The 25,408-nt window shown below is 39.0% G+C and overlaps 1 protein-coding gene across 4 annotated transcripts in view; it reads left to right on the top strand.

Annotated features, from left to right (window-relative positions):
- The window catches only part of DMXL2 (Dmx like 2), a 99,533-nt gene continuing 74,125 nt past the window's right edge, over positions 1 to 25,408 (top strand). For all 4 annotated transcript variants that reach the window (XM_060174672.1, XM_060174670.1, XM_060174671.1 and 1 more), the window contains exons 1-5: positions 1 to 175; positions 3,024 to 3,207; positions 15,183 to 15,357; positions 23,438 to 23,674; positions 24,148 to 24,419. In XM_060174672.1, the coding sequence (XP_060030655.1) occupies positions 27 to 175; positions 3,024 to 3,207; positions 15,183 to 15,357; positions 23,438 to 23,674; positions 24,148 to 24,419 (1,017 nt within the window). In that variant the 5' untranslated portion in view covers positions 1 to 26. The remainder of the gene's footprint in view (positions 176 to 3,023; positions 3,208 to 15,182; positions 15,358 to 23,437; positions 23,675 to 24,147; positions 24,420 to 25,408) is intronic.

The raw sequence follows: 25,408 nt of genomic DNA, 5'->3' as shown, positions 1-25,408 counted from the left end.
ATTGTCTTTTGAAAGTCTGGTATCCTATGACTGGCTGGAAGTCTTCAATTATACCTCAGAATCATCATGAAGTGAAAAAGAGACAGGCGGCTACCCAGTTTTCCTTCGTTTATTTGGCACATCCCCGAGCTGTGACAGGTTTTTCATGGAGAAAAACTAGCAAGTACATGCCCAGGTTAGTGTCACGTAACTACATAACTTCACTCATGTGCTTGGTGTGTGTGTGTGTGTGTGTGTGTGTGTGTGTGTGTGTATTTTTTAGCAGAGCATTGCTCATCTCTGGTTTATGGTGGATCTGGAGATTGAACTTGGGACCTTTGGTGCCTCAGGCATGAAAACCTTTGTGCATAACCATTAAGCTATCTCCCCAGCCCTCAGTGTGCTTAATATGTCTACAGAAAGAAGAGGATCAGGGATCTCTTTACTGCACTGACATGGTGGCAGTTTTGACTAATTACTTAACTTTTGATTCCTTGGTTTTTTTCTGTATAGAATGGAGATGGTCATGGCACCTACTTCATGGACTTGGGGCTAGAACATAAAAGTGCATTTGATTGCTTAGTACTGACCACTGTGCAGAGAATGTTTGCAGTCAATGCTAGTTTATAGTAATCTGTTGTTAGTAGAAGTGGCAGCCGTAGAAGGTTCTGCAAAGGAAATGTTTACAAGTAACAGAGAAGTACTTAATGAGCAGAAGCAAAACATAGTGAGAAACTGTCTACAGTATATATTGCGGCAAAGACTGTCAGTTGACTATGTCTGGACTTTTCCTACTGAGAGATAGCAACAGAACATTTTTGAGGGACTTATGATAAGACAGTTTTCATTGTTAACAGCATCTCTTGAAAGCATTAAGATGAAATAAGCTGTAAAACAACCCATTCAAGTGATTTCTGGGTTATATACACAGTTCTGTAAAAGCTTGCTTAGAAATCTGTACTTAGGGACTGGGAGGTGGTGCACTTGGTTGAATGCACATAGTCAAGGACTCAAGGACTCTGGTTCAAGCTCCCAGTCTCCAGCTGCAGGGGGAAGCTTTGCCAGCAGTTAGGCAGCACTGCCAACTTCTGTCTCTGTCCAATAAATAAGTAAATATAAAAGTAACTGTATTCTTGAGGAAGGGTTATTTTGTCTACTAAATTTATATGGGACCTGATTAGACCTGATGGGAAATAAAACTCAACACAGAGGTGCTCAGTAAATGACATGGGGCATTACGCACTATTCAAATCTGAAAGGTTCATTCTGCCTGTTACCGAGCCAATTGGAAATATCTGGGGGCAGGGTAGACAGCATAATGTTTATGACAGGGAAGACAGCAAAGAGACTCTCAAGCCTGAGGCTCTGAAGTCCCAGGTTCAGTCCCATGCACCACCATAAACCAGAGCTGAGCAGTGCTCTGGTGTAAAAATGAAAGGAAATATCTTCAGAGTTTTTCTTTGGGCTAAGTCGATCCTATGTAAACTTTTTTTTAAAGGAAAGATGATTTTTTTTTTTCCTCCTCCATGGTTATTGCTGGGCTTGGTGCCTGCACCATGAATCCACCACTCCTGGAGGCCATTTTTCCCCCCCTTTTGTTGCCCTTGTTGTAGCTTCGTTGTGGTTATTATTATTGCCCTTGTTGACGCAATTCGTTGTTGGATAGGACAGAGAGAAATGGAGAGAGGAGGGGAAGACAGAGAAGGGGAGAGAAAGATAGACACCTGCAGACCTGCTTCACCGCCTGTGAAGCGACTCCCCTGCAAGTGGGGAGCCGGGGGCTCGAACCGGGATCCCTACGCCGGTTCCTGCGCTTTGCGCCACATGCGCTTAACCCACTGCGCCACCGCCCGACCCCCAGGAAAGATGATTTTTTAAGATCACTTATAGGGGTGATGGTTAATGGTTTACACTGCAGTTGTTAACACATGCCCAGTGATAGATGAGTGACTAAGATATCTGGTCCAGCGCACACATTATTATGCTCTAGGACCCAAGTTCAAGCCCCCCAGTCCTCACCTGCAAGGGCAAGCCTTAGGAGCAGTGAAACAGTGCTGCAGGTATGTCTCTTTTCTTTCTTCCTCTCTGTCTCTCTTCCTCTCTGTCTCAATTTCTCCCTGTCCTATCAAATAAAATGGGGAAAAATGGTTGCTGGAGTCAGCACTGAGCCTCAGTGATAACCCTGCTGGCAAAAAAAAAAAAAAGTTCTGGTATAGATACATGATGGAATAATATCCAGCTGTGAAATTCAGTCTTCTTTGTCTCATCTTGGATGGAACTTGGAGCATGTTAAGTGAGATAAACCAAAAAGAGAAGGACAAATATTGGATGATCTTATGCAAAGTTTTACTATAAAACTTTGTTTACCAACTTGTAACTTTGTTTTTAAAAGGAGGATACAAATGCTTCAACTATTGCCAAAATGTTAATTACACATGTGATCTTTTATTGTGGGAATTCTTCAGCTCACAAAGATCAGGATTTCTTCTGCTTTTTTTAAAAGAAGATAGCAGTATCACACCAAGCCTAGTTTTCAATTTTCAAGCCTGCACAGTCTGGTATTAATTTGTTTCCTTTGTCAAGACCATTTCCTAGTCCCTATGCTATCTGCAGTGATACTGTATAATAGTTTTGAGCCCTTTGATTAATTAATATTTCTCCAGACGATGTAATTTCTAAACAGTTTATACAGTGTAATTTACAAAGCAACTGGAAGCATACTACTTTGTCATCTAACTGAGCTGTTCAAAACATGATTTTAATGAATGAAGGTTCAGTTGGTGTGTTCCTGTGTTGTGGTAACTGATTATAACTCTGTATCCAGCCTACTCCCTTTTAGAGATCAACAGAAATAGAATTTGGTGAGCATGTGACATAATCAGTGGAAATCCATTACTGTTATTGGAAAAAATAACCACAAAGAGATCACACTATTAACTTCACACTTGTCATTCTCATACACAAAGAATGAGATGCTAATAAGCTTTACTTAACTGATGGCATGGTGTCAGTAGTAACCTCTGCTTATTTATCTCTGTCATTAGAGGTTCAGTCTGTAATGTGTTATTAACTTCCTGCCATGATGGCGTCTGCCGACTCTGGGCGGAGACATTGTTACCAGAAGACTGCCTTTTGGGTGAGCAGATTTGTGAGACCACCACTTCCAGCATTGCCGGCAACCTTTCTCAGACGGGAAGACACAAAGACAGAATACAACATGCTCTGGAGGTATAGCTTTACTTATGATGGCCAATTAATTTTGAAAAGATGTGTACCCGGTAGAAATTCATCAGCTAAGATACATAATATGCATGATATGTACAATGAAATTAATGATAAAGAATTCTCACCAGATGACCAGTTATATGCAACTTAGAAACCAAATTTAGATAGAAGTGATAGCAGATATGTCTTGATAGTCTAAATAAGTAAGAACTTTTAATTCTCTTGTTTTATATGTTGAATGTGGGAATCTGTATGAATGAGCAATTTTGACTAGTGAAGTATGTAGTGGTCCTTGACATAGTTGTAATAAATATATAAAGTAAAATTTAATTGTACCTTGTTTTAATTAAAAGTGACTATCTTGATCTTTAAGAATAATGACAGGTGGCTCAAGAGGTGGCACAGTGGTTAAATCAGTGGGCTCTCAAGCATGAGGTCCTGAGATTGATCCCTGACATCACATGTTCCAGAATGATGCTCTTATTCTCCATCTGCCCCCCACAAATACATAGTAAATCTTTAGAAAGAATAAAGAGTGATACTAGATACAAGTGAATGCATACAGTTGCTTTAAAATTTCTATGGTTTAATCAGGCAGGAGCAAGGAATTAAAGGGATACAGACTGGAAGAGAAGAAGTCAAACTCTCCTTATTTGCAGATGACATGATAGTATACATAGAAAAACCTAAGGAATACAGCAAGAAGCTTTTGGAAATCATCAGGCAATACAGTAAGGTGTCAGGCTATAAAATTAACATTCAAAAGTCAGTGGCATTCCTCTATGCAAACACTAAGCTAGAAGAAATTGAAATCCAGAAATCAGTTCCTTTTACTATAGCAACAAAAACAATAAAATATCTAGGAGTAAATCTAACCAAGGAAGTGAAAGACTTGTATACTGAAAATTATGAGTCACTACTCAAAGAAATTGAAAAAGACACAAAGAAGTGGAAAGATATTCCATGTTCATGGGTTGGAAGAATTAACATCATCAAAATGAATATAGTACCCAGAGCCATCTACAGATTTAATGCTATCCCCATCAAGATCCCAAGCACATTTTTTAGGAGAATAGAAAAAATGCTACAAATGTTTATCTGGAACCAGAAAAGTCTAGAATTGCCAAAACAATCTTGAGAAAAAAGAACAGAACCAGAGGCATCACACTCCCAGATCTTGAACTGTATTATAGAGCCATTGTCATCAAAACTGCTTGGTACTGGAACATGAACAGACACACTTACCAGTGGAATAGAATTGAGAGCCCAGAAATGAGGCTAATCTAATCTTTGACAAAGGGGCCCAGACTATTACATGGGGAAAGCAGAGTCTCTTCAACAAATGGTGTTGGAAACAATGGGTTGAAACATGCAGAAGAATGAAACTGAATCACTGTATTTCACCAAATACAAAAGTAAATTCCAAGTGGATCAAGGACTTGGATGTTAGACCAGAAACTATCAGATACTTAGAGGAAAATATTGGAAGAACTTTTTTCCGCATAAATTTTAAAGACATTTTCAATGAAACGAATCCAATTACAAGGAAGACTAAGGCAAGTATAAACCTATGGGACTACATCAAATTAAAAAGCTTCTTCACAGCAAAAGAAACCACCACCCAAATCAAGAGACCCCTCACAGAATGGGAGAAGATCTTTACATGCCATACATCAGATAAGAGTTTAATAACCAACATATATAAAGAGCTTGCCAGACTCAACAACAAGACAACAAATAACCCCATCCAAAAATGGGGGGAGGACTTGGACAGAATATTCACCACAGAAGAGATCCAAAAGGCCGAGAAACACATGAAAAAATGCTCCAAGTCTCTGATTGTCAGAGAAATGCAAATCAAGACAACAATGAGATATCACTTCACTCCTGTGAGAATGTCATACATCAGAAAAGGTAACAGTAGCAAATGCTGGAGAGGGTGTGGGGTCAAAGGAACCCTCCTGCACTGCTGGTGGGAATGCAAATTGGTCCAGCCTCTGTGGAGAACAGTCTGGAGAACTCTTGGAAGGCTAGAAATGGACCTACCCTATGGTCCTGCAATTCCTCTCCTGGGGATATATCCTAAGGAACCCAACACATCCATCCAAAAAGATCTGTGTACACATATGTTCTTGGCAGCACAATTTGTAATAGCCAAAACCTGGAAGCAACCCAGGTGTCCAACAACAGATGAGTGGTTGAGCAAGTTGTGGTCTATATACACAATGGAATACTACTCAGCTGTAAAAAATGGTGACTTCACCATTTTCAGCCGATCTTGGATGGACCTTGAAAAAATCATGTTGAATGAAATAAGTCAGAAACAGAAGGATGAATATGGGATGATCTCACTCTCAGGCTGAAGTTGAAAAACAAGATCAGAAAAGAAAACACAAGTAGAACCTGAAATGGAATTGGCGTATTGCGCCAAAGTAAAAGACTCTGGGGTGGGTGGGTGGGGAGAATACAGGTCCATGAAGGATGATAAATGACATAGTGGGGGTTGTATTGTTAAATGGGAATCTGGGGAATATTATGCATGTACAAACTATTGTATTTACTGTTGAATGTAAAACATTAATTCCCCAATAAAGAAATAAATTTAAAAAAATGATTAAGTTGTAAAAAAAAATTTCTATGGTTTGATGTTTTGAAAGTGATATGACTCTTCCAACTTTAGCTGTAATGTAAGGACTAAGGAGAAACACATAGTGTTTTAAGCAGCAGATGCTCATGCCTGAGGCACCAGCGGTCACAAGTTCAATCCCTGGCACCACCACAGGCCAGAGCTGTGTTGTGTTCAAATGAACATGGAGGGCTGGGAAGATAGCATAATAGTTTTGTCAAGACTCTCATGCCTGAGGCTCAGAGGTCTCAGGTTCAGTCCCCAGTACCAACATAAGCTAGGCAGTGCTGTGTGTGTGTGTGTCTCTCATTAAAATAAATATAGAACCCCCAAAATCAACCAATGCACTAAATAAACATCTCTTTATTTAACTATAATTTATATGAAATAAACTACTTTGAAGAAATTAGTTTACTTATGGCATACTATAACCTACTGTGCTCATTATGATTAAGGACTATAATGAGACATGTACATTATGTAAGATAACCAGAAATTTATTATAGTAACCTATATTACAGATTTTCTTGTGATTTTTTTTTGTGTGTAAAAAATATGCATATTGTGAAATCAGCTTAAGGAAAAGAAAGTATATGAATTTTACAACCTCAGTATTTCAATAAAGGGTGTAGGAGTATAGCTGTATTTTTTTTTTACAAGATCTAAATAATAACACATTATGCTTTATAACCTGTATTGTATATTTGTGTTATAAACATTTTCTTACACTATTGATCATAAATAAAAAAAATTTTTTAAACCAAAGCCCCCACTCTGGTTGCTGGTGATACAGAGGATTGAACCTGGGACCTCTTGCATGCATGTCCTGCTGTGTCTTCTCCCAGGGCCCTAATTATACTGTTTTACATTATACATGTGCAATAATAGCTTAATGGCTGCATAGCCAAAATGGCTCTGCTCTTATCTGGAAGAAATTTTTTTTTGAGATTTGATGAGCTAAAAATGTTATTAAAAAGTTTCAGTGAAAAAAAGTTTCAGGGGCTGAAGAGAAAGCACAGGGGTTGCAGAAAAAGACTTTCATGCCTGGGGCTCTGAGGTCCTGGGTTTAATCCCCAGCACCTTTCATAAACCAGCACTGAGTAGTAATGATCTGATGAAAAAAAAAAAGTTACATAGAAACAGAATTACTGGGAGCCGGGCGGTGGCACAGCGGGTTAAGCCCACAGGGCGTGAAGCTCAAGGACTGGCATAAGGGTCCTAGTTCGAGCCCCTGGCTTCCCACCTGCAGGGGGTTCACTTCACAGGCAGTGAAGCAGGTCTGCAGGAGTCTTTCTCTCCCCCTCTCTGTCTTCCTCTCTTCATTTCTCTCTCTCCTATCCAGTGATAGTAATAACAATAACAACAACAACAACAACAAGGGCATCAAAAGTGAAAAAAATAAAAAAAGAGAAACAGAATTACTCTGATAGTTTGATTCTTTATATGCAGTTAATACAGGATTTCAGCATTTTCAGAGTTAGTGAAACTAAACACAAATTTTAGCACTTGATATTGACTGAAAATTAGTGGGACAAAGTACTTAGTTTATTAAATGTTTATAATAATTTATATATAGACTAATATAACATTATATTGAATTACCAACTCCTATATGAAATGAAAACCAAAATACAAGTAAACACTTACAGGCTGGGGGAGATCCGCATAATGGTTATGCAAAGACTTGGAGGCTCTCAGTTCCCAGGTTTAACACACACAGCCCCCCCCCCCCATCAGCCAGAGCTGAACAGTGCCCTGGGAAAAACAAAAGCAAAAACAAGCAGACATATATAATAGTGATATCATAAATCTTTGTTAATGTCATAATTAATAATGTCATTAGTTGGTATTAAAATTTTTTAATAGAAAAAGAAAGACACATTGTCTTACTTATGAGATATCTTTTGTTTTTATATCCTTTCTAATAGGCCCAACTCTAAGCCTTTTTTTTTTTTTTTTTTTTTTTTAACCAGAGCATTGCTTGGTTACCTCTTTTTTCTCCTGTGAGCAGGACCGGCTCCTCACGGTGGAGTGCAGGGTATGACCTGTAGCGGTTTGAAAGCAAAAGCCGAGATTCAGACTGTCTTCAAATGGCTCCTTTAGCCCCCTAGAACGCTTGCTATTTGCAAACTGAATCGAGGGGGCCAATCACGATCAAGTGATTTTAAGAAAATGGAGCCTTGTTTATGGTGGTGCAGGAGAATTGAACCTGGGACTATGGAGCCTTAGGCATGAAACTCTCTTTGCATAACCATTGTTATCTACCTCCCAGGCCTAATTTTCTACCAGAACACTGCTGAGCTCTGGTTTATGGTAATACTGGGGATTGAATTTGGGACCTTAGAACTTCAGGCATGAAAGTCTTTTGCATAACTGTTTTATTCTCTCCAGCCCCCAAACCCTTTTTAACACTGTTAGCTAGTTCTGGAGTCCATTCAAGGACACCAGAAACAGAGGGCACACCATGGCATCAACATTGTTCCCACATGAAAAGAGATAAGGGCTGTGGAAACTGAAGGGAAGCACCGACTGCTGCTTTTATGGAAACAGGATAGAGAGGACACTACATATTTTTATTTTTAAGTTGAATGTGGGAATAAAGGAAAAGGAAAAGAATGAGAAATTAATATAAAGCATGGTGCTAAGTGTGGGATAGGTTTCAGAGTAAAGAAGTGCTGTGAAGCGATTTCATCTTAGTCCTGGGATAGCTTGGAAAAAAAATAAATAAACAAGAGTGTGAATTCCTTATTTTAATAGGAACATTTTTAGACATCATAAATAAATTTTTGAGAGCAATTATTGTCCCCTTTGAACTATAAAACTTACAGAGATTATGAAAAAATATGTTCAGAATTATTCTTTTTTTATAATTTATTTATTGGGGAATTAATGTTTTACATTCAACAGTAAATACAATAGTTTGTACATGCATAATTCCCCAGATTCCCATTTAACAATACAACCCCCACTATGTCATTCATCATCCTTCATGGACCTGTATTCTCCCCACCCACCCACCCCAGAGTCTTTTACTTTGGCGCAATACGCCAATTCCATTTCAGGTTCTACTTGTGTTTTCTTTTCTGATCTTGTTTTTCAACTTCAGCCTGAGAGTGAGATCATCCCATATTCATCCTTCTGTTTCTGACTTATTTCATTCAACATGATTTTTTCAAGGTCCATCCAAGATCGGCTGAAAATGGTGAAGTCACCATTTTTTACAGCTGAGTAGTATTCCATTGTGTATATAGACCACAACTTGCTCAACCACTCATCTGTTGTTGGACACCTGGGTTGCTTCCAGGTTTTGGCTATTACAAATTGTGCTGCCAAGAACATATGTGTACACAGATCTTTTTGGATGGATGTGTTGGGTTCCTTAGGATATATCCCCAGGAGAGGAATTGCAGGACCATAGGGTAGGTCCATTTCTAGCCTTCCAAGAGTTCTCCAGACTGTTCTCCACAGAGGTTGGACCAGTTGACATTCCCACCAGCAGTGCAGGAGGGTTCCTTTGACCCCACACCCTCTCCAGCATTTGCTACTGTTACCTTTTCTGATGTATGACATTCTCACAGGAGTGAAGTGGTATCTCATTGTTGTCTTGATTTGCATTTCTCTGACAATCAGAGACTTGGAGCATTTTTTCATGTGTTTCTCGGCCTTTTGGATCTCTTCTGTGGTGAATATTCTGTCCAAGTCCTCCCCCCATTTTTGGATGGGGTTATTTGTTGTCTTGTTGTTGAGTCTGGCAAGCTCTTTATATATGTTGGTTATTAAACTCTTATCTGATGTATGGCATGTAAAGATCTTCTCCCATTCTGTGAGGGGTTTCTTGGTTTGGGTAGTGGTTTCTTTTGCTGTGAAAAAGCTTTATAATTTGATGTAGTCCCATAGGTTTATACTTGTCTTAGTCTTCTTTGTAATTGGATTCGTTTCATTGAAAATGTCTTTAAAATTTATGCGGAAAAGAGTTCTACCAATATTTTCATCTAAGTATTTGATAGTTTGTGATCTAACATCCAAGTCCTTGATCCACTTGGAATTTACTTTTGTATTTGGTGAAATACAGTGATTCAGTTTCATTCTTCTGCATGTTTCAACCCATTGTTTCCAACACCATTTGTTGAAGAGACTCTGCTTTCCCCATGTAATAGTCTGGGCCCCTTTGTCAAAGATTAGATGTCCATAGGTATGGGGCCTCATTTCTGGGCTCTCAATTCTATTCCACTGGTAAGTGTGTCTGTTCATGTTCTAGTATCAAGCAGTTTTGATGACAATGGCCCTATAATACAGTTTGAGATCTGGGAGTGTGATGCCTCTGGTTCTGTTCTTTTTTCTCAAGATTGTTTTGGCAATTCTAGACTTTTCTGGTTTCAGATAAACATTTGTAGCATTTTTTCTATTCTCCTAAAAAATGTGCTTGGGATCTTGATGGGGATAGCATTAAATCTGTAGATGGCTCTGGGTACTATATTCATTTTGATGATGTTAATTCTTCCAACCCATGAACATGGAATATCTTTCCACTTCTTTGTGTCTTTTTCAATTTCTTTGAGTAGTGACTCATAATTTTCAGTATACAAGTCTTTCACTTCCTTGGTTAGATTTACTCCTAGATATTTTATTGTTTTTGTTGCTATAGTAAAAGGAATTGATTTCTGGATTTCAATTTCTTCTAGCTTAGTGTTTGCATAGAGGAATGCCACTGACTTTTGAATGTTAATTTTATAGCCTGACACATTACTGTATTGCCTGATGATTTCCAAAAGCTTCTTGCTGTATTCCTTAGGTTTTTCTATGTATACTATCATGTCATCTGCAAATAAGGAGAGTTTGACTTCTTCTCTTCCAGTCTGTATCCCTTTAATTCCTTGCTCCTGCCTGATTGCTATGGCAAGAACTTCCAACACTATGTTGAGTAGTAATGGTGACAGTGGGCAGCCCTGTCTAGTACTTGATCTGAGTGGAAATGCTTCCAGTTTTTCACCATTGAGTATGTTGTTGGCTGTAGGTTTGCTATATATAGACTCCACTATCTTGAGGAATTTACCATCTATTCCCATTTTTTGTGGTGTTTTGATCATAAAGGGATGTTGTATTTTGTCAAAGGCTTTCTCTGCATCTATTGATATGACCATGTGGTTTTTGGTCTTGCTTTTGTTGATGTGGTGGATCACATTGATTGATTTACGTATATTAAACCAACCTTGCATGCCTGGGATAAACCCCACTTGGTCATGATGAACAATCTTTTTGATACACTGCTGTATCCGGTTGGCTAGAATTTTGTTCAGTATTTTAGCATCTATGTTCATCAGAGATATTGGTCTGTAGTTTTCTTTTTTGGTTGTGTCCCTGTCTGCTTTTGGTATCAGGGTGATGTTGGCTTCATAGAAGCTGGCAGGGAGTATTCCAGTGTCTTCAGTCTTCTGGAAGACTTTTAAAAGTAGAGGTATTAGTTCTTCTTTGAAGGTTTTGTAGAATTCATTTGTAAAACCATCTGGTCCAGGACTCTTATTCTTGGGAAGGTTTTTGATAACTGTTTCAATTTCATTAGCTGTGATGGGCCTGTTCATGTTATCCACTTCCTCTTGACTTAGTTTTGGAAGTTGGTAGGTATCTAGGAAATCATCCATTTCTTCCAGGTTCTCTAGCTTGGTGGCATATAATTGTTCATATAAGCCTCGCGTGATATGTTGAATTTCTGCGGTGTCTGTTGTGATATCTCCTCTTTCATTTACTATCCGATTTATTTGGGTCTTCTCCCTTTTTTGTTTTGTGAGTCTGGCTAAAGGTTTGTCGATTTTGTTCACTCTTTCGAAGAACCAACATTTACTTTTGTTGATCTTTTGTATGGTTTTCCTATTCTCAATGTTATTTATTTCTGCCCTAACTTTAGTGATTTCTGTCCTTCTGATTGCTTTAGGATTCCTTTGTTGTTCTTCTTCTAGGTCTTTAAGATGTGCAATCAGGCTGTTTATTTGTGCTTTTTCTTGTTTCCCAATGTGTGCTTGTATAGCTATGAACTTCCCTCTTAGGACAGCTTTAGCTGTGTCCCAAATATTTTGATAGCTTGTGTCTTCATTTTCATTGAACTCTCGAAACATTTTGATTTCTTCCTTGATTTCCTCTTTGACCCAGAAGTTGTTAAGAAGTGTACTGTTGAGCTTCCACATTTTGAGACTATTACTAATCTTTTGTTGATTGTTAAGTGTTAGTTTCATTCCACTGTGGTCTGAGAAGATGCTTCGGATGATTTCAATGCTCTTGAATTTGCTGATGCTGTCTTTGTGGCCTAACATATGGTCTATCCTTGAGAATGACCCATGTGTATTTGAGTAAAATGTGTATTCCAGTTTCTTGGGATGAATGACTCTGAAAATGTCCAATAGTTATAGTTTATCTATCTCTTCATTTAGCTCCCTTATGTCTTTACTGATTTTCTGCCTGGATGATCTGTCAAGTTGACAGAGTGGGGTGTTGAATTCCCCTACTATGATTGTGTTACTGTTAATATATTGCTGTAGCTCTTTCAGTAGAAGTTTGATGTATTTAGATGGCTTCTCATTGGGTGCATAGATATTAATAAGTGTTAAGTCCTCTTGATTGACTGATCCTCTGAGCATTAAGTAGTGTCCATTCCTATCTTTTTTAATCTTATCTATTTTAAAGTCTATCATGTCAGATATGAGAATAGCTGTTCCTGCCCTTTTTTGTGGGCCATTGGCTTGTATGATAGTTTTCCATCCTTTCACTTTAAGTCTGTGTTTGTCTTGCTGAGTTAGGTGGGTTTCCTGTAGACAACATATTGTTGGGTTGTGTTTTCTGATCCATCTTCCTACTCTGTGTCTTTTAATAGGTGAATTCAGGCCATTGACATTTATTGATATCAAAGATTGAAGATATTTTAACGCCATTCTTGTAGAGTTTTAGAGTGTTTTGATATATGTTCTATTTGTGGTGGTCTGGTTGTTTATAGGAGACCTTTCAGAACTTCTTTCAGGGCAGGCTTGGTGATGGTTGCTTCCTTCAACTGTTGCTTGTATGAGAAGGTTTTGATGCTTCCATCTAGTCTGAATGACAGTCTAGCAGGATATAGTATTCTTGGCTGAAAGCCTTTCTCATTGAGCACTCGATCGATATCTTGCCATTCTCTTCTGGCCTGTAGTGTTTGTATGGAGAAGTCTGCTGCTAATCTTATGGGTTTTCCTTTGTAGGTGACTCTTTGTTTTTCTCTTGCAGCCTTCAGGATCCTTTTTTTATCCTTATTCCTTTCCATTCTAAGTATGACATGTCTTGGTGTCTTTAGGTCTGGGTTAATCCTGTTTGGGACCCTCTGGGCTTCTTGAATCTTTATGTCTTTGATGTTGTCTAGACTAGAGGAATTTTCAGCTATTATGGCCTGGAGAATGCTTTCTTCCTCTCCTTCTCTTTCTTCCTCTGGTATGCCAATAATGCGTATATTGTTTCTTTTGAAGTCATCCCATAGGACTCTGTTGTTGTTTTCAGCATCTCTTAATCTCTTTTTGAGATCTCTTACTTCTTTTTTAGTTGTCTCTAATTCATCCTCAATCTTGCTAATTCTGTCTTTAGCCTCATACATTCTATTCCCTCTGCCCTCTACTGCTTTCTGGAGTTCATCTATTTTGTTACCCTGCACTGATACTGTTTTAGCTTGTTCAGCTAGTTGCCTTCTTAGCTCAGTGATTTCAGCTTTCAGCTCTCTAATAACCATGAGATAATTAGAATTTTCTTCCATATTCTCATTTGTTGTTCCTGCATTTCTGATTATAATTTTTCAAATTCTTTACTCACTCCTGTTATTATTTCCTTAGCTAATGTTTGGATGTTGAACTCTGTTGGATAGTATGCCATCGTCTGTCTCCCATCAATGAAGCTCAGCCCGACAGAACTCGTTTTGTGCTTCACCCTCTGGAGGACTTTTAGCTGGGCTCTTGTCCTGGTTTGATTCTCCAGTATTTTTTCTTGTTGTTTTAACCATTTTATATATTATGTTATGAGTTCCCTTTATCAGTACTTTTCAAATTATTGATCAGTATTGCTTGGATTGACTTGTGTCTAAGTAAGTTAATTAAAGGGTTCACAGTGGTGGAAGTTAATAGTTATTTCAATCCCTGAGTTGGAGCTCAGTGGTTTAAAAGCCTCTTTCTTTTTTTTTTTCTTCCATGTAGGCTATGGGAGCCTGAGGGCTTTTAAACTATCAATAGGCTTCTTAGCTTAATCACTGACTCCTGACCAAGAGATAAAGCAGGGTGTGGCAGAGATAATCCAGTGGTTATGCGAAGAGACTTTCACAGCCCCTCAGCTATGCCACCGAGGTATAGGTCTTCTCCTGAGTTTCCCGGTTAGATCTCTGTCCCCTGGTGTCCCTCCCTGTTGCTGCTCCAGATTCTGAGGGTAGTAGCAATTGAGACTCAGAGTTGCAGTTGGTGAGTCTCTGGGGAGTCCTCTCCTTCCTTCAGCTGTCCCCTTGTTAGTGGAGCTGACTGGAGGTGGTGTCTCAACTGATAAACTGCTGGACTGTTAGCAGTCACTTAATCTCTCCTTACGCTCCTCTCTCCTCTCTGTCACCAGCCACATGTGTTTGTACTCACGGGTGATTTACTGGGTTCCTGTGGTCATTCTAGTCCTGTCTTGTTTCGGTCCCAGGTGGTCTCCTTTGGTATTCCTAGTTGACCTGGGAGAGGAGAGGAGAGGAGAGAAAGTGATCTGCTGCTTGTAGCTCCGCCCCAGAATTACTCTATTGCAATTAAGAAAGTTTTCTTTTAGAGAAAATTGGAAGATTGTTCATAGTCAAAAGTACTTTGACTGGCATTTATTAGACCTTCCATAGTGGGATTTAATAATTGTTTTTCTGGGGCCCTTATGGAGGTCACCTGGTTGAACACACATGTTACCATGTATAAGGACTTGGGTTCAAGCCTCCAGCCACCACCTGCAGGGTGGAAGCTTCATGAGTAGTGAACCAAATGCTTCAGGTATCTCTTAATCACCCCCTTCTCTCAATTTCTCTCTATTCTATTAAAAAAAGAAGGGGTGGTAGTGGTGGTGCACCCTGTTGAACACACGTATCATATACAAGGATTTGCATTTGAACCATAGCTGCCTGCAAGGGGGCAGGGGGAGCTTCAGAAGTGGTGAAGCAGGTCTGCCAAGTGTCTCTTCTTTTCTCTCCCTGTCTGTTTTCCTATCTCCTCTCAATTTCTGTCTGTCTTATCTAGTAAAAGGAAAAATGATCACTAGGAGCAGTGGATTCATCATGCAGGCAGTGAGCCCTAATGATAACCCTGGTGGCAGTGAATGAATGAATACTTTTGTTCTATTTTAGACTATTCACCATTTGAAAAATTTAAGAAAAGGACAAAGGAGATCTTCTATTCTTGTAACTCACGCTGAATTAATGCCTGACCAGACGGCAACACATGAAGTTCAAAGACACATTTCTCACCATGCAAATGCACTGTGTCACTTTCACATTGCAGCGAGCATCAATCCGGCAACAGGTAAAGGACAATAAAACTTGATTTATTTTAGAATGTCATAATAAGACAAGTAGAATAGTGCGCCTTCTAGATTCAAAGAAGTATGTTACTATTCCATTTAAGGCACCATTTCTTAAACTGTGATTGTCAGGTGATCATTTCAGATAAGTACTGTGAATACCTTTATTTATCTAACATAAAAGAATGGTTCTTAAGATGGACCTAAGAACACAAGTGGTGGCAGGCTGGTTAACTATTAAAATTTCCCCTTTGTATTTTTCACAAGTATTCTTTGCTTTCTACTACTGTCTTTTTCATTTATTTATTTTTTTCCCAGAGCATTGCTCAGCTCTGGCTTATAGTGGTGCTGGGGATTAAACCTGAGACCCTGGAACCTCAAGCATGAGAATAAAACTATTCTTTAAATTGTTATGTAAAGGGGCTGGGTGGTGGTGCACCCGTTAAGTGCACGTTACACACAGTCCCTACCTGTGGGGGAAAGTGTTGTAAGTGGTGAAACAGAGCTGCAGGTGTCTGTCTGTCTCTCCTCTCTGTTTCCTGCTTCCCTCTTGATTTCTAGCTGTCTCTAATAAAAGATTAAAAAAACTTTATATAAGCATTCTTTTTACATAATCTTTTTTATTTAGCATATATTGTTTTCCCATAGACTTTCTTTTTTTTATATTTATTTTTATTTATTCCCTTTTGTTGCCCTTGTTGTTTTATTGTTGTAGTTATTATTGTTGTCACTGTTGTTGGATAGGACAGAGAGAAATGGAGAGGAGAGGGGGAAGACAGAGAGAGGGAGAGAAAGATAGACACCTGCAGACCTGTTTCACCGCTTGTGAAGTGACACCCCTGCAGGTGGGGAGCCAGGGCTTGAACCAGGATCCTTATGCGGGTCCTTGTGCTTAGCGCCACCTGCGCTTAACCCGCTGCGCTACAGCCCGACTCCCCCCATAGACTTTCTTGTACTTAGAGGAAAAATTTTTTTTTTCCTAACCTTGTTTTTTGCTCTTTTTTTGTTCTTTTACATCATGTGGTTGAGAAATATTTTGAGGCAGATTCTATGTTGGCAAACTTGCATTTGATAATTTACATATAAGGGATTTTTTTTTGTATAAAAATAGAGAAGAAATGATGAATAATGTTATTGAAATGGAGGTCTTGGTCTAGAGTAGCTTACTGAGTAGGGCTCCCACATTGCTAGTTGCGAGGTCCAGGCTTGACTCCCTGCACTACATGAGAGGAGGCTCCTGAGCTACAGTGACTCATCTCCTGTAGGGGGAAAGGAGATGTCTGTCTTTGTCTATCTGTATGGAAAAAGTGGTGTGGTGGTTAAATGATGCATACATTGGCTACCTGGCTCCATGAAAGGAAAAGAGGGAGAAGGAGAGGGAGAGAAAAGGAAAAGGAATGGAAGTCTTTGCTTCAGTGCAGAGGATTCAGTTTTGAAATACTTGTTTATACAAAGATGAAGTTCTATAAAGACAGTTTCCGAGTGATAGGATTCTTTTTGGTAGGTTGTTTTCTGTGTTGTCATGGTTCTAGTGATATGCTGTCCTCTAGTAGCTAGTAACCATATGTAGCTATTAGGTACTTGAGAAGTGACTAGTTCAAATTGAGTTGTGGATTTTTTTTTTTTTTTCCCATCAGGGTTGTCTCTGGGGGCTTGAGGCCTGAACGACTAATCCACTGCTCCTGGTGGCCATTTTTTCTCCTTTTGTTTGATCAGAGGGAGAAAATAAGAGGGGAGAGGGAGGCAGATAAGGAGAATGAGACACCTGTTGTACTTGCTTCACCATTGGTAAAGCTCCCCCCTTCTTCCGGTGGGTAGCAGGAGCTCAAGCCCAGATCCTGGTGCATGGTAATATCTGTACTTAGCCAGGTGTGCCACCAAGATATGTTTTAAAATACACACTCTAGTGCTCAGGAAGTCGCAGTGGGGAAAGCATTGCACTCCAAAGCATGAGGTATCTAATGCTATTCTCAGCATTGCATGTGCCAAGGCAATAGTCTTGTTCATCCTTTCTCTCTCTTGTTCTCTTTCTTGTTAATGAATAAGTGAATATTTAAGACAAACAAAAACTTACAAAAACACACACTTGGTTCCTAAAACTTAATGTTAATAGTTGTATTTGCTATTGATTAAATGTTGAAATGATGTATTTTCCTTGCAGTAGGTCAACTAAAATGTCATTACAATTAAATTAACCTGTCTATTTTTATAATGTAACTATTAAAATAAACAGTGTGTGCATTACATTTATGATTTGCATTTTTCAGTTGGACAGTGTTGTGCTAAGCTGATTAATAGTTACATTGCTTATATGGCCCTTCTGATCTAACATCTTCATTTTATTCTAACACTGCCTCTGTATTAGCTTGTTTATGAAATTTTGATGGTTTTAGAAAATTTAGCTTTTTAAAGGAAATTTGGGTTCTACCAATATGGTGTTTGTTGTATATAGTCTACCCTGGAGGTTGAATAGAGTCTCATTCCCATGAGGGCACAGTAATGCATGTGTTGAAGAAATATGATTATGTGTGCTTACTTTAATTTTATTTTAAGATTTTATTTATTAATGAGAAAGGAGGAAAGAGAGAGAGAGAGAAAAAGAACCAGATATCACTCTGGTATATGTGCTGCCGAGGACTAAACTCGGGACCTCATGCTTGAGAATCCATTGCTTTATCTGTTGCGCCACCTCCTGAACCACGCTTACTTTAATTTTCTTTTTTTTTTAAATTATTTCTTTTTTGGGGAATTAATGTTTTACATTCAACAGTAAATACGATAGTTTGTACATGCATAATATTCCCCAGTTTCCCATTTAACAATACAACCCCCAGTATGTCATTTATCATCCTTCATGGACCTGTATTCTCCCCACCCACCTACCCCAGAGTCTTTTACTTTGGTGCGATATGCCAGTTACAGAGAAAACTCTTTAAGAGAAAAATACAAGCTGAATTTCATATTCTAACATATCTTAGGGACTGGAGAATAAAGGAAACTAATTTCTATACATTTGTTACATTATCAAAATGTTACATTTTTTTACATTTAATTATAACTGTTCAGCACATAAATATTTAAATATTTCTGTTTAAACCATTATAAAATATTGAGTTTGAATGTAATGTAGTAAAAGTATTCAAAAATGCAAAAAATTAAACTTAAAACAAAATATATTTATTTACTAATGAGAAAGAATGAGGGAGGAGAAGGAAAAAGCTGGAGCATCACCATGGCACAGGAGGTGTAACAAGATTAAAAGCAGGCCTTGGTGCTCTCAGGTCCAGCATGTTAGCTTCTACGCCACCTACTGGCCTGTGTCATTAACTTTTTTTTTTTTTTTTTTTTACAAAAAACTTATTTTTCTTTCCTTTCAGTCATCGCTTAGAATGATCTGAATTCAAATTAAATGCAGTCAGTGATAGTATGCACTGTATTCAACTCAGAATAAAAAGCTTGACCTCTTGACTAATATAGTAGGATTATAGGATTGTTCTCTGTGGATAGGCATTCTGTTAACCTAATTGGAGTCCAGAGACTGAGTATGGGATAATTGTAGCCATTGGGCCTTGTTATCTTTATTAACCTCCACTTTTTATCCAGTTTTGTCTATATTCACTCTAACTTACCTGAATACTATTTTGGGGGCCAGGTGGTGGGGCCCCTGCTTAAGCACACATATTAGAGTGCACAATGACTCAGGTTCAAGTCCCCCCAGCCCCCACCTGCAGGAAGAAAGCTTTGCCAGTGGTGAAGCAGGGCTGCAGGTATCTCTGTCTTTCTTCTGTCTCCCCACTTCACTCTCAATTTCTCAGTCTCTATACAATAAATAAATAAATAAAAATACTAAAAAAAATTTTCAAAAATATCTAACACCGTAGTTTTGGAGGCACTTTGTAGAAGTACAACCTTTAGGCCGACCAAATTGATTGCAAGTGCAGAGTTTTATAAGATTCTTTGTCATTTTTTTAATTGAGCCTTCAGTAAAGCTAAAAGTGGAGCATAATGTGGATATATCCACCTGTGCCTTGTCGTTTTAACCATTTTATATAAGTTAACAGTTTTTTCAATCCCTGAGTTGGAGTTCAGTGGTGTAAAAGCCTTTTTTTTTTTCCCCCTGTAGGCTATGGTAGCCTGAGGGCTTTTAAACTATCAATAGGCTTCTTGGCTTAATCAATGACTCCTGACCAAGAGATAAAGCAGGGTGTGGCAGAGATAATCCAGTGGTTATGCAAAGAGACTTTCACAGCCCTTCAGCTATGCCACCGAGGTATAGGTCTTCTCCTGAGTTTCCCGGTTAGATCTCTGTCCCCTGGTGTCCCTCCCTGTTGCTGCTCCAGATTCTGAGGGTAGTAGCAATGGAGTTGTACTTGGTGAGTCTCTGGGGAGTCCTTTCCTCCCTTCAGCTGTCCCCTTCTTGGTGGAGCAGACTGGAGGTGGTGTCTCCACTGACAGACTGTCGAACTGTTAGCAGTCACTTAATCTCTCCTTAGGCCCCTCTCTCCTCTCTGTCACCAGCCACGCGTGTTTGTACTCACGGGTGATTTACTGGGTTTCTGTGGTCATTCTAGTCCTGTCTTGTTTCGGTCCGGGTGGTCTCCTTTGGTATTCCTACTTGATCCGGGAGAGGAGAGGAGAGGAGAGAAAGCGATCTGCTGCTCGTAGCTCTGCCTCCGGAAGTCTGTTATTCCACCTGTGCCTTGTCATAATTCACGATTTCTCACCTTGCAACATGTGAACTCTTTCTTCTGCATAAATGGGCTGTTGGGAAAGACATGATACACTTTTTCATAGGAGAAGATAGGGAAATACGTCATGACTTTTTCAATAATGCAATACATAGATTTTTGACTGAGCCACTTGAATTTAAAGTTACTGACATTGTCCCATATCCTCTAAATATTTTACTTCGTTACCTAAATATTTCAGAATGTGTCTTCTAATAAAAAACTTTTGCCTTGGGCTGAGTGGTAGCACAGCAGGTTAAACACACATGGTGAGAAGCGTAAGGAGCAACATAAAGATCCTGGTTCGACCCCCTGGCTCCCCACCTGCAAGGGCATCACTTCAAAAGCGGTGAAGCAGGTGTGCAGGTGTCTCTCTTTCTCTCCCCCTTTCTGTCTTCGTCTCCTCTCTCTGTCCTGTCCAATAACAACAACAGCAATGGCAGCAACAGAAATAATAATAAGGGCAAAAAAAAAAAAAAAGAGGGAAAAATGGCCTCCAGGAGCAGTGGATTTGTGGTACAGGCACTGAGCCCCAGAGATAAGCCTGGCGGCGAACAAACAAACAAACAAAAAAAAAACCAACAAACCCCCACAAATTTTGCCTCCATAACCAACATGCTGTTATTGCATGCAAAGAACATGGACAAAGCATATTAAGATACAGTTTTTAATGCATTTTACTATGACTGCTCTTTAAATTTATCTAATCTTGAATGGTCACTTTGTCTCTCAGTTGTAGGAAGAAAGTTTTTTTATCCTCCCCAAAAATATCTTTCAGCTATCTTTTAGGCTAAGTCTTTTACAACAAAATGTGGTTAACTTTTTTTTTAGCAAGAATCCTGCACATTGAGAGTGTGCTGTGCGAACAGAAACAAGGGGTATTGTCCATGAATTAGAAGGGACTACTTCTAATTGTAAAAATAGCATAGTGAGGACTCTTCCGAGTCTCCACTTTCACTCAGTAATTGTTAATATTTTGCCACAGTTGCCTTCTTGTCTCTTTCTCTGTCTCTTTACATGTGTGTGACTTTTTTCTTAGTCTTTTTTCTTAAGTATCATGACACATTTCCATTTTTACATTTCAGCAAGTTATCTCCAAAGAACAGTAACCCTTTTTTGTAAATTATTTTCAAGATTTATTTATTTTAGAAAGAGCAAAAGTAAGAGGGAAGAGGAGGTGGAGAGGGAGAGAGACAATTGTAGCATTGCTTCACCACTTGTGAAACTTCAGGGAGACCAGGAGGCTTAAGCCAGGTCCTTGAACATGTGTGCTCAACCAGGTGTGCCACCGCCCTGCCCCTTTTTTTGTAATTTTTAAAATTCTTTTTAAAAATTATTTATTTTCTGTTTTGTTGCCCTTGTTTTTTTTATTGTTGTTGTTATTGATGTCGTCGCTGTTGGATAGGACAGAGAGAAATGGAGAGAGGAGGGGAAGACAGAGGGGGAGAGAAAGACAGACACCTACAAACCTGCTTCACTGCCTGTGAAGCAACTCCCCTGCAGGTGGGGAGCCAGGGGCTCGAACCGGGATCCTTACTCTGGTCCTTGCTCTTGGTGCCACGTGCGCTTAACCCGCTGCACTACCGCCCGACTCCCATTTTGTAATTTATTTGTACTGAGGAAATGTTGATTTATAAGACAGTTGTTGTCTCAAAGGGATAGTTTCAATTCTCCCTAAAATACATGTGTATACACCCTTTGCCCTCCACCAGTGTTACCTCTCCCTACCGCCTGACTCCCACTTTGTAATTTATTTGTACTGAGGAAATGTTGATTTATAAGACAGTTGTTGTCTCAAAGGTATAGTTTTATTTCTCCCTAAAATACATGTGTATACCCTTTGCCCTCCACCAGTGTCACCTCTCCCTACCATAGGGCCCTGCCCCCCCCTCAGCCTCATCCCATCTCCATTTTTAGAATCAGAGCAAATCAATTCTTTCATATAGTCCTAATATTATTATACTTTGGAAAATGGGGGCCAGGTGGTGGCACACTGAGTTAAGCTCAAGGACCTGCACAATGATCCCAGTTTGAGCCCCCAGTTCCCCACCTGCAGGGGGGATGCTTCACAGGCAGTGAAGCATCCAGCCTGCAGGTGTCTGTCTTTCTCTCTTCCTCTCTCTCTTCCCCTCTCCTTTCAATTTCTTTCTGTCCTATCCAATAAAAAATGGCCACCAGGAGCAGTGGATTCATAGTGCTGGCACCCGGGCCCCAGCAGTAAACTTGAAGGCCAAAAAAGGAAGGAAGGAAGGAAGGAGGGATAGAAGGAAGGAAGGAAGGAAGGAAGGAAGGCAGGAAACTAGAGATCCATAGTCTCCAACGCCCAGTTCGTATATAAAATTTTCTTATAAAAATATTTTTATAGTTGCTTTTCTGTGTTAGATTTATGTTCCTTTGTTCTCAAATTAGCATTCTGCAAGAGTCTGCATTTTTTTTAGATTTCATTTTAAAATGAGTTATCTGATTTCATACAAAGACTTTTAAGGGGGAGGGCGAATCAGCTCCATGGCAGCGCTCTCGCCTCCCAAAGACTCTTAAGGTATTACTTAATGTTTACGTGTATTATTCAAAGTTTTACAAATCCTGCTAGTTACATTGACCGGTTGTTTAGCACCTTTTCTGTGTAAGTATGGGATTAGTCTCTACAAGTGCTTGTACCATTTATTTATTTTTATTCAGGGGATTAGTGGTTTACAGTAAATATGGTTGTTGATACATGTGTAAAATTTCTCAGTTTTCTGCGAAACACTGTTACCTCCGGCCTAGGTCTTCCTCCAGCATTGTGCACCAGGACTTGAAAGCCTCCCACCCCCACTGCGCAGTGTCCTTTGCTTTGGTGCAATACATCAAACTTAATCCAAGTTCTACTTTGTGTTTCCACTTTCTGTTATTTCTCAACTTCTGTCCATAAGTGAGATCATCCCATATCCATCCTCTTTCTGAATTATCTCACTTAACATAATTCACTTAACATAAGCTCCATCCAAGATGAGGTGAAGAAGGTGAATTCATCTTTCTTAATAGCTAAGTAGTATTCGATTGTGTATATATTTACCACAACTTTGTTAGCCACTCATCTGTTGTTGGACACTGAAGATTGATATTGAAGGGATCAGGTGGTGGCATAACCCAGTTGAGAGCACACATTACTGTGTGCACGGACCTAGGTTCAAGCTCCTAGTCCCTACCTTTGGGACTAGGGTTGATTCTTCACTAGCAGTGAAAAAGTACTATAGTAGGTATCTTTCTCCTTATCTCTCCCTCCCCTCCCAGTTCCTCTATTCTATCCAATTAAAATAAATACTAAAAGAAGAAAATTTATATTGAAATCTTTTTTTGCTCTTTGTTTCTTTAGATATTCCAAATGTTTTGGCTGGCACGGTGTTTAACATTGACGATGCAAATGGCTTTGTAGTTCATTGGCTAAACAATAAGGAATTTCATTTTACTTCATCTACTGAAATATTCATACAGCAATTACGAAAACTTTCTGAAAAGCAAGTAGACCATGAAAGCGAAGATGCAGACAGAGAAGATGAAGCACATTCACAGGAAGAAAGAGAAAGAGGTTTGCATATGAAACTAGACCATGGTAAGTATTCTTTGTTTAGATTTTTCCTTCTCTCCCAGTTTTTGTGCTACCACTTTTATTTATTGCTTTTCTTTATTGCTGTCCTTCTTTTTGATTTTTCTATCCCGCTAATATTTATTGACCTTATACAGAGCCTTATACCATCTAATTGTATATGCTTTAAAAATAATATATTACATTGAATAAAGTCTGATTTTGGAAGCCATATCCTCTTTGTGGGACCAGGTTTCACCAACAGTCATTATAGTAATGGTGTGAATAAAATTGTATTTACCTAAGAGTAAGAGATATACTAACTTTTAATTTTGGCCTGAAAATAGTTTCTGTCTTTGTTTTATTTTCCTGATCAAAAATTGAAAAAGGAATCTATACCTTCTAAGAGTAGAATGCTACATATTAATATATAAATGAATTTTTATAGTTGTATTTGTTGATGATTGTTATGTATTGATAAATTGTTTTTTCTGATTTAGAATTATCCCTAGATAGAGAATCCGAGGCAGGTACAGGATCATCAGAACATGAAGATGGGGAAAGAGAGGGAAGCCCTAGGACCTATTCACGATCTAGCATCCCTATGCCACTGCCTACGGTCTTGCTCGATCGGAAGATTGAAATGCTGCTAACCGAATGGAATAAGAATCCCGACATGCTTTTCACTATTCACCCTGTAGATGGTACCTTTCTCGTGTGGCACATAAAGTATTTGGATGAATATAATCCTGGAATATTTAGACAAGTTCAGGTATATATTTTAACATGCAGTTATTATATTTCTTTTAAAAAACATGCAGATTGGGGGTTGGGAGGCAGTGCACCTGGAGTAGCACCCATGGTACTACACAAAGACTTGCGCAGAGAATGGGGTTTGGGCCTTCCCCCAACTCTTCAGCTGTAGTGGGGAAGCTTCACAAGCATGAAGTAGGTCTGCAGGTTTCTATCTTTCTCCTTTTCTGTCTTCCCCTCCCATCACAGTTCCTCTCTGTCCTACTGAATAAAATGGAAAAGGAAAAATTGGCCTCCAGGAGAAGAAGATTGGCAGTGCCAGTGCCAAACCCCAGCGATAATCCTGGGGACAAAACAACCTCAATTATTTTATTTTTTGATAAGTAACTATAAGGAGAATACTTACTCCTTCTAGCAAAGGGGATCCTATCCGGAAATTTTACAAGCCTGGTTGTTTCAAAGTAAAATGAATCTGGTTTTGAAGTATAGTACTGAATATTTGAGTGTGTGTGTGTGTGTGTGTGTGTGTTCCTGAATGTGGAGAAATCTAAAAAATAACCCTAAAATTATGACTTAGGATGAGTTCTCTCTCTCTTTCTTTTTTGTTGTCGTCATTGGGGTTCCACCACTTTGAGCTGACTTGTTCAGATAGGAAGAGAGAAACACAGACAGAGTAGGAAAGACATCACAGCTCTGAAGCTTCTTTCATTGTGTGGTGGGAGCTGGGTTCATACCTGGGTAGCATGATGGCAAAGCAAAGCGGCCCCATCCTACTTGAGCTATCTTGCTGCGTATGTCTCCCCCCCACCCCATAGCTTTACTAGCTAAGTCTAGTTACCTTTATCTGTTAGCTCTCCAAATTTTATGTAGATTTGCTGTTGTGGTCACTTAGATGTATAAGCGAGGCAGCTGAAACTTCTTTTCTTCAGTCTTTTGGGTTATGAATAGACATATATACATAGAAAATGAATTTGGACCATAAAAAGATTTGAAATTATATATATATAT

Source organism: Erinaceus europaeus, chromosome 16 (assembly GCF_950295315.1).
Source record: "Erinaceus europaeus chromosome 16, mEriEur2.1, whole genome shotgun sequence".
NCBI lineage: Eukaryota > Metazoa > Chordata > Mammalia > Eulipotyphla > Erinaceidae > Erinaceus > Erinaceus europaeus.
This window is presented reverse-complemented; position numbering and strand designations above follow the sequence as displayed.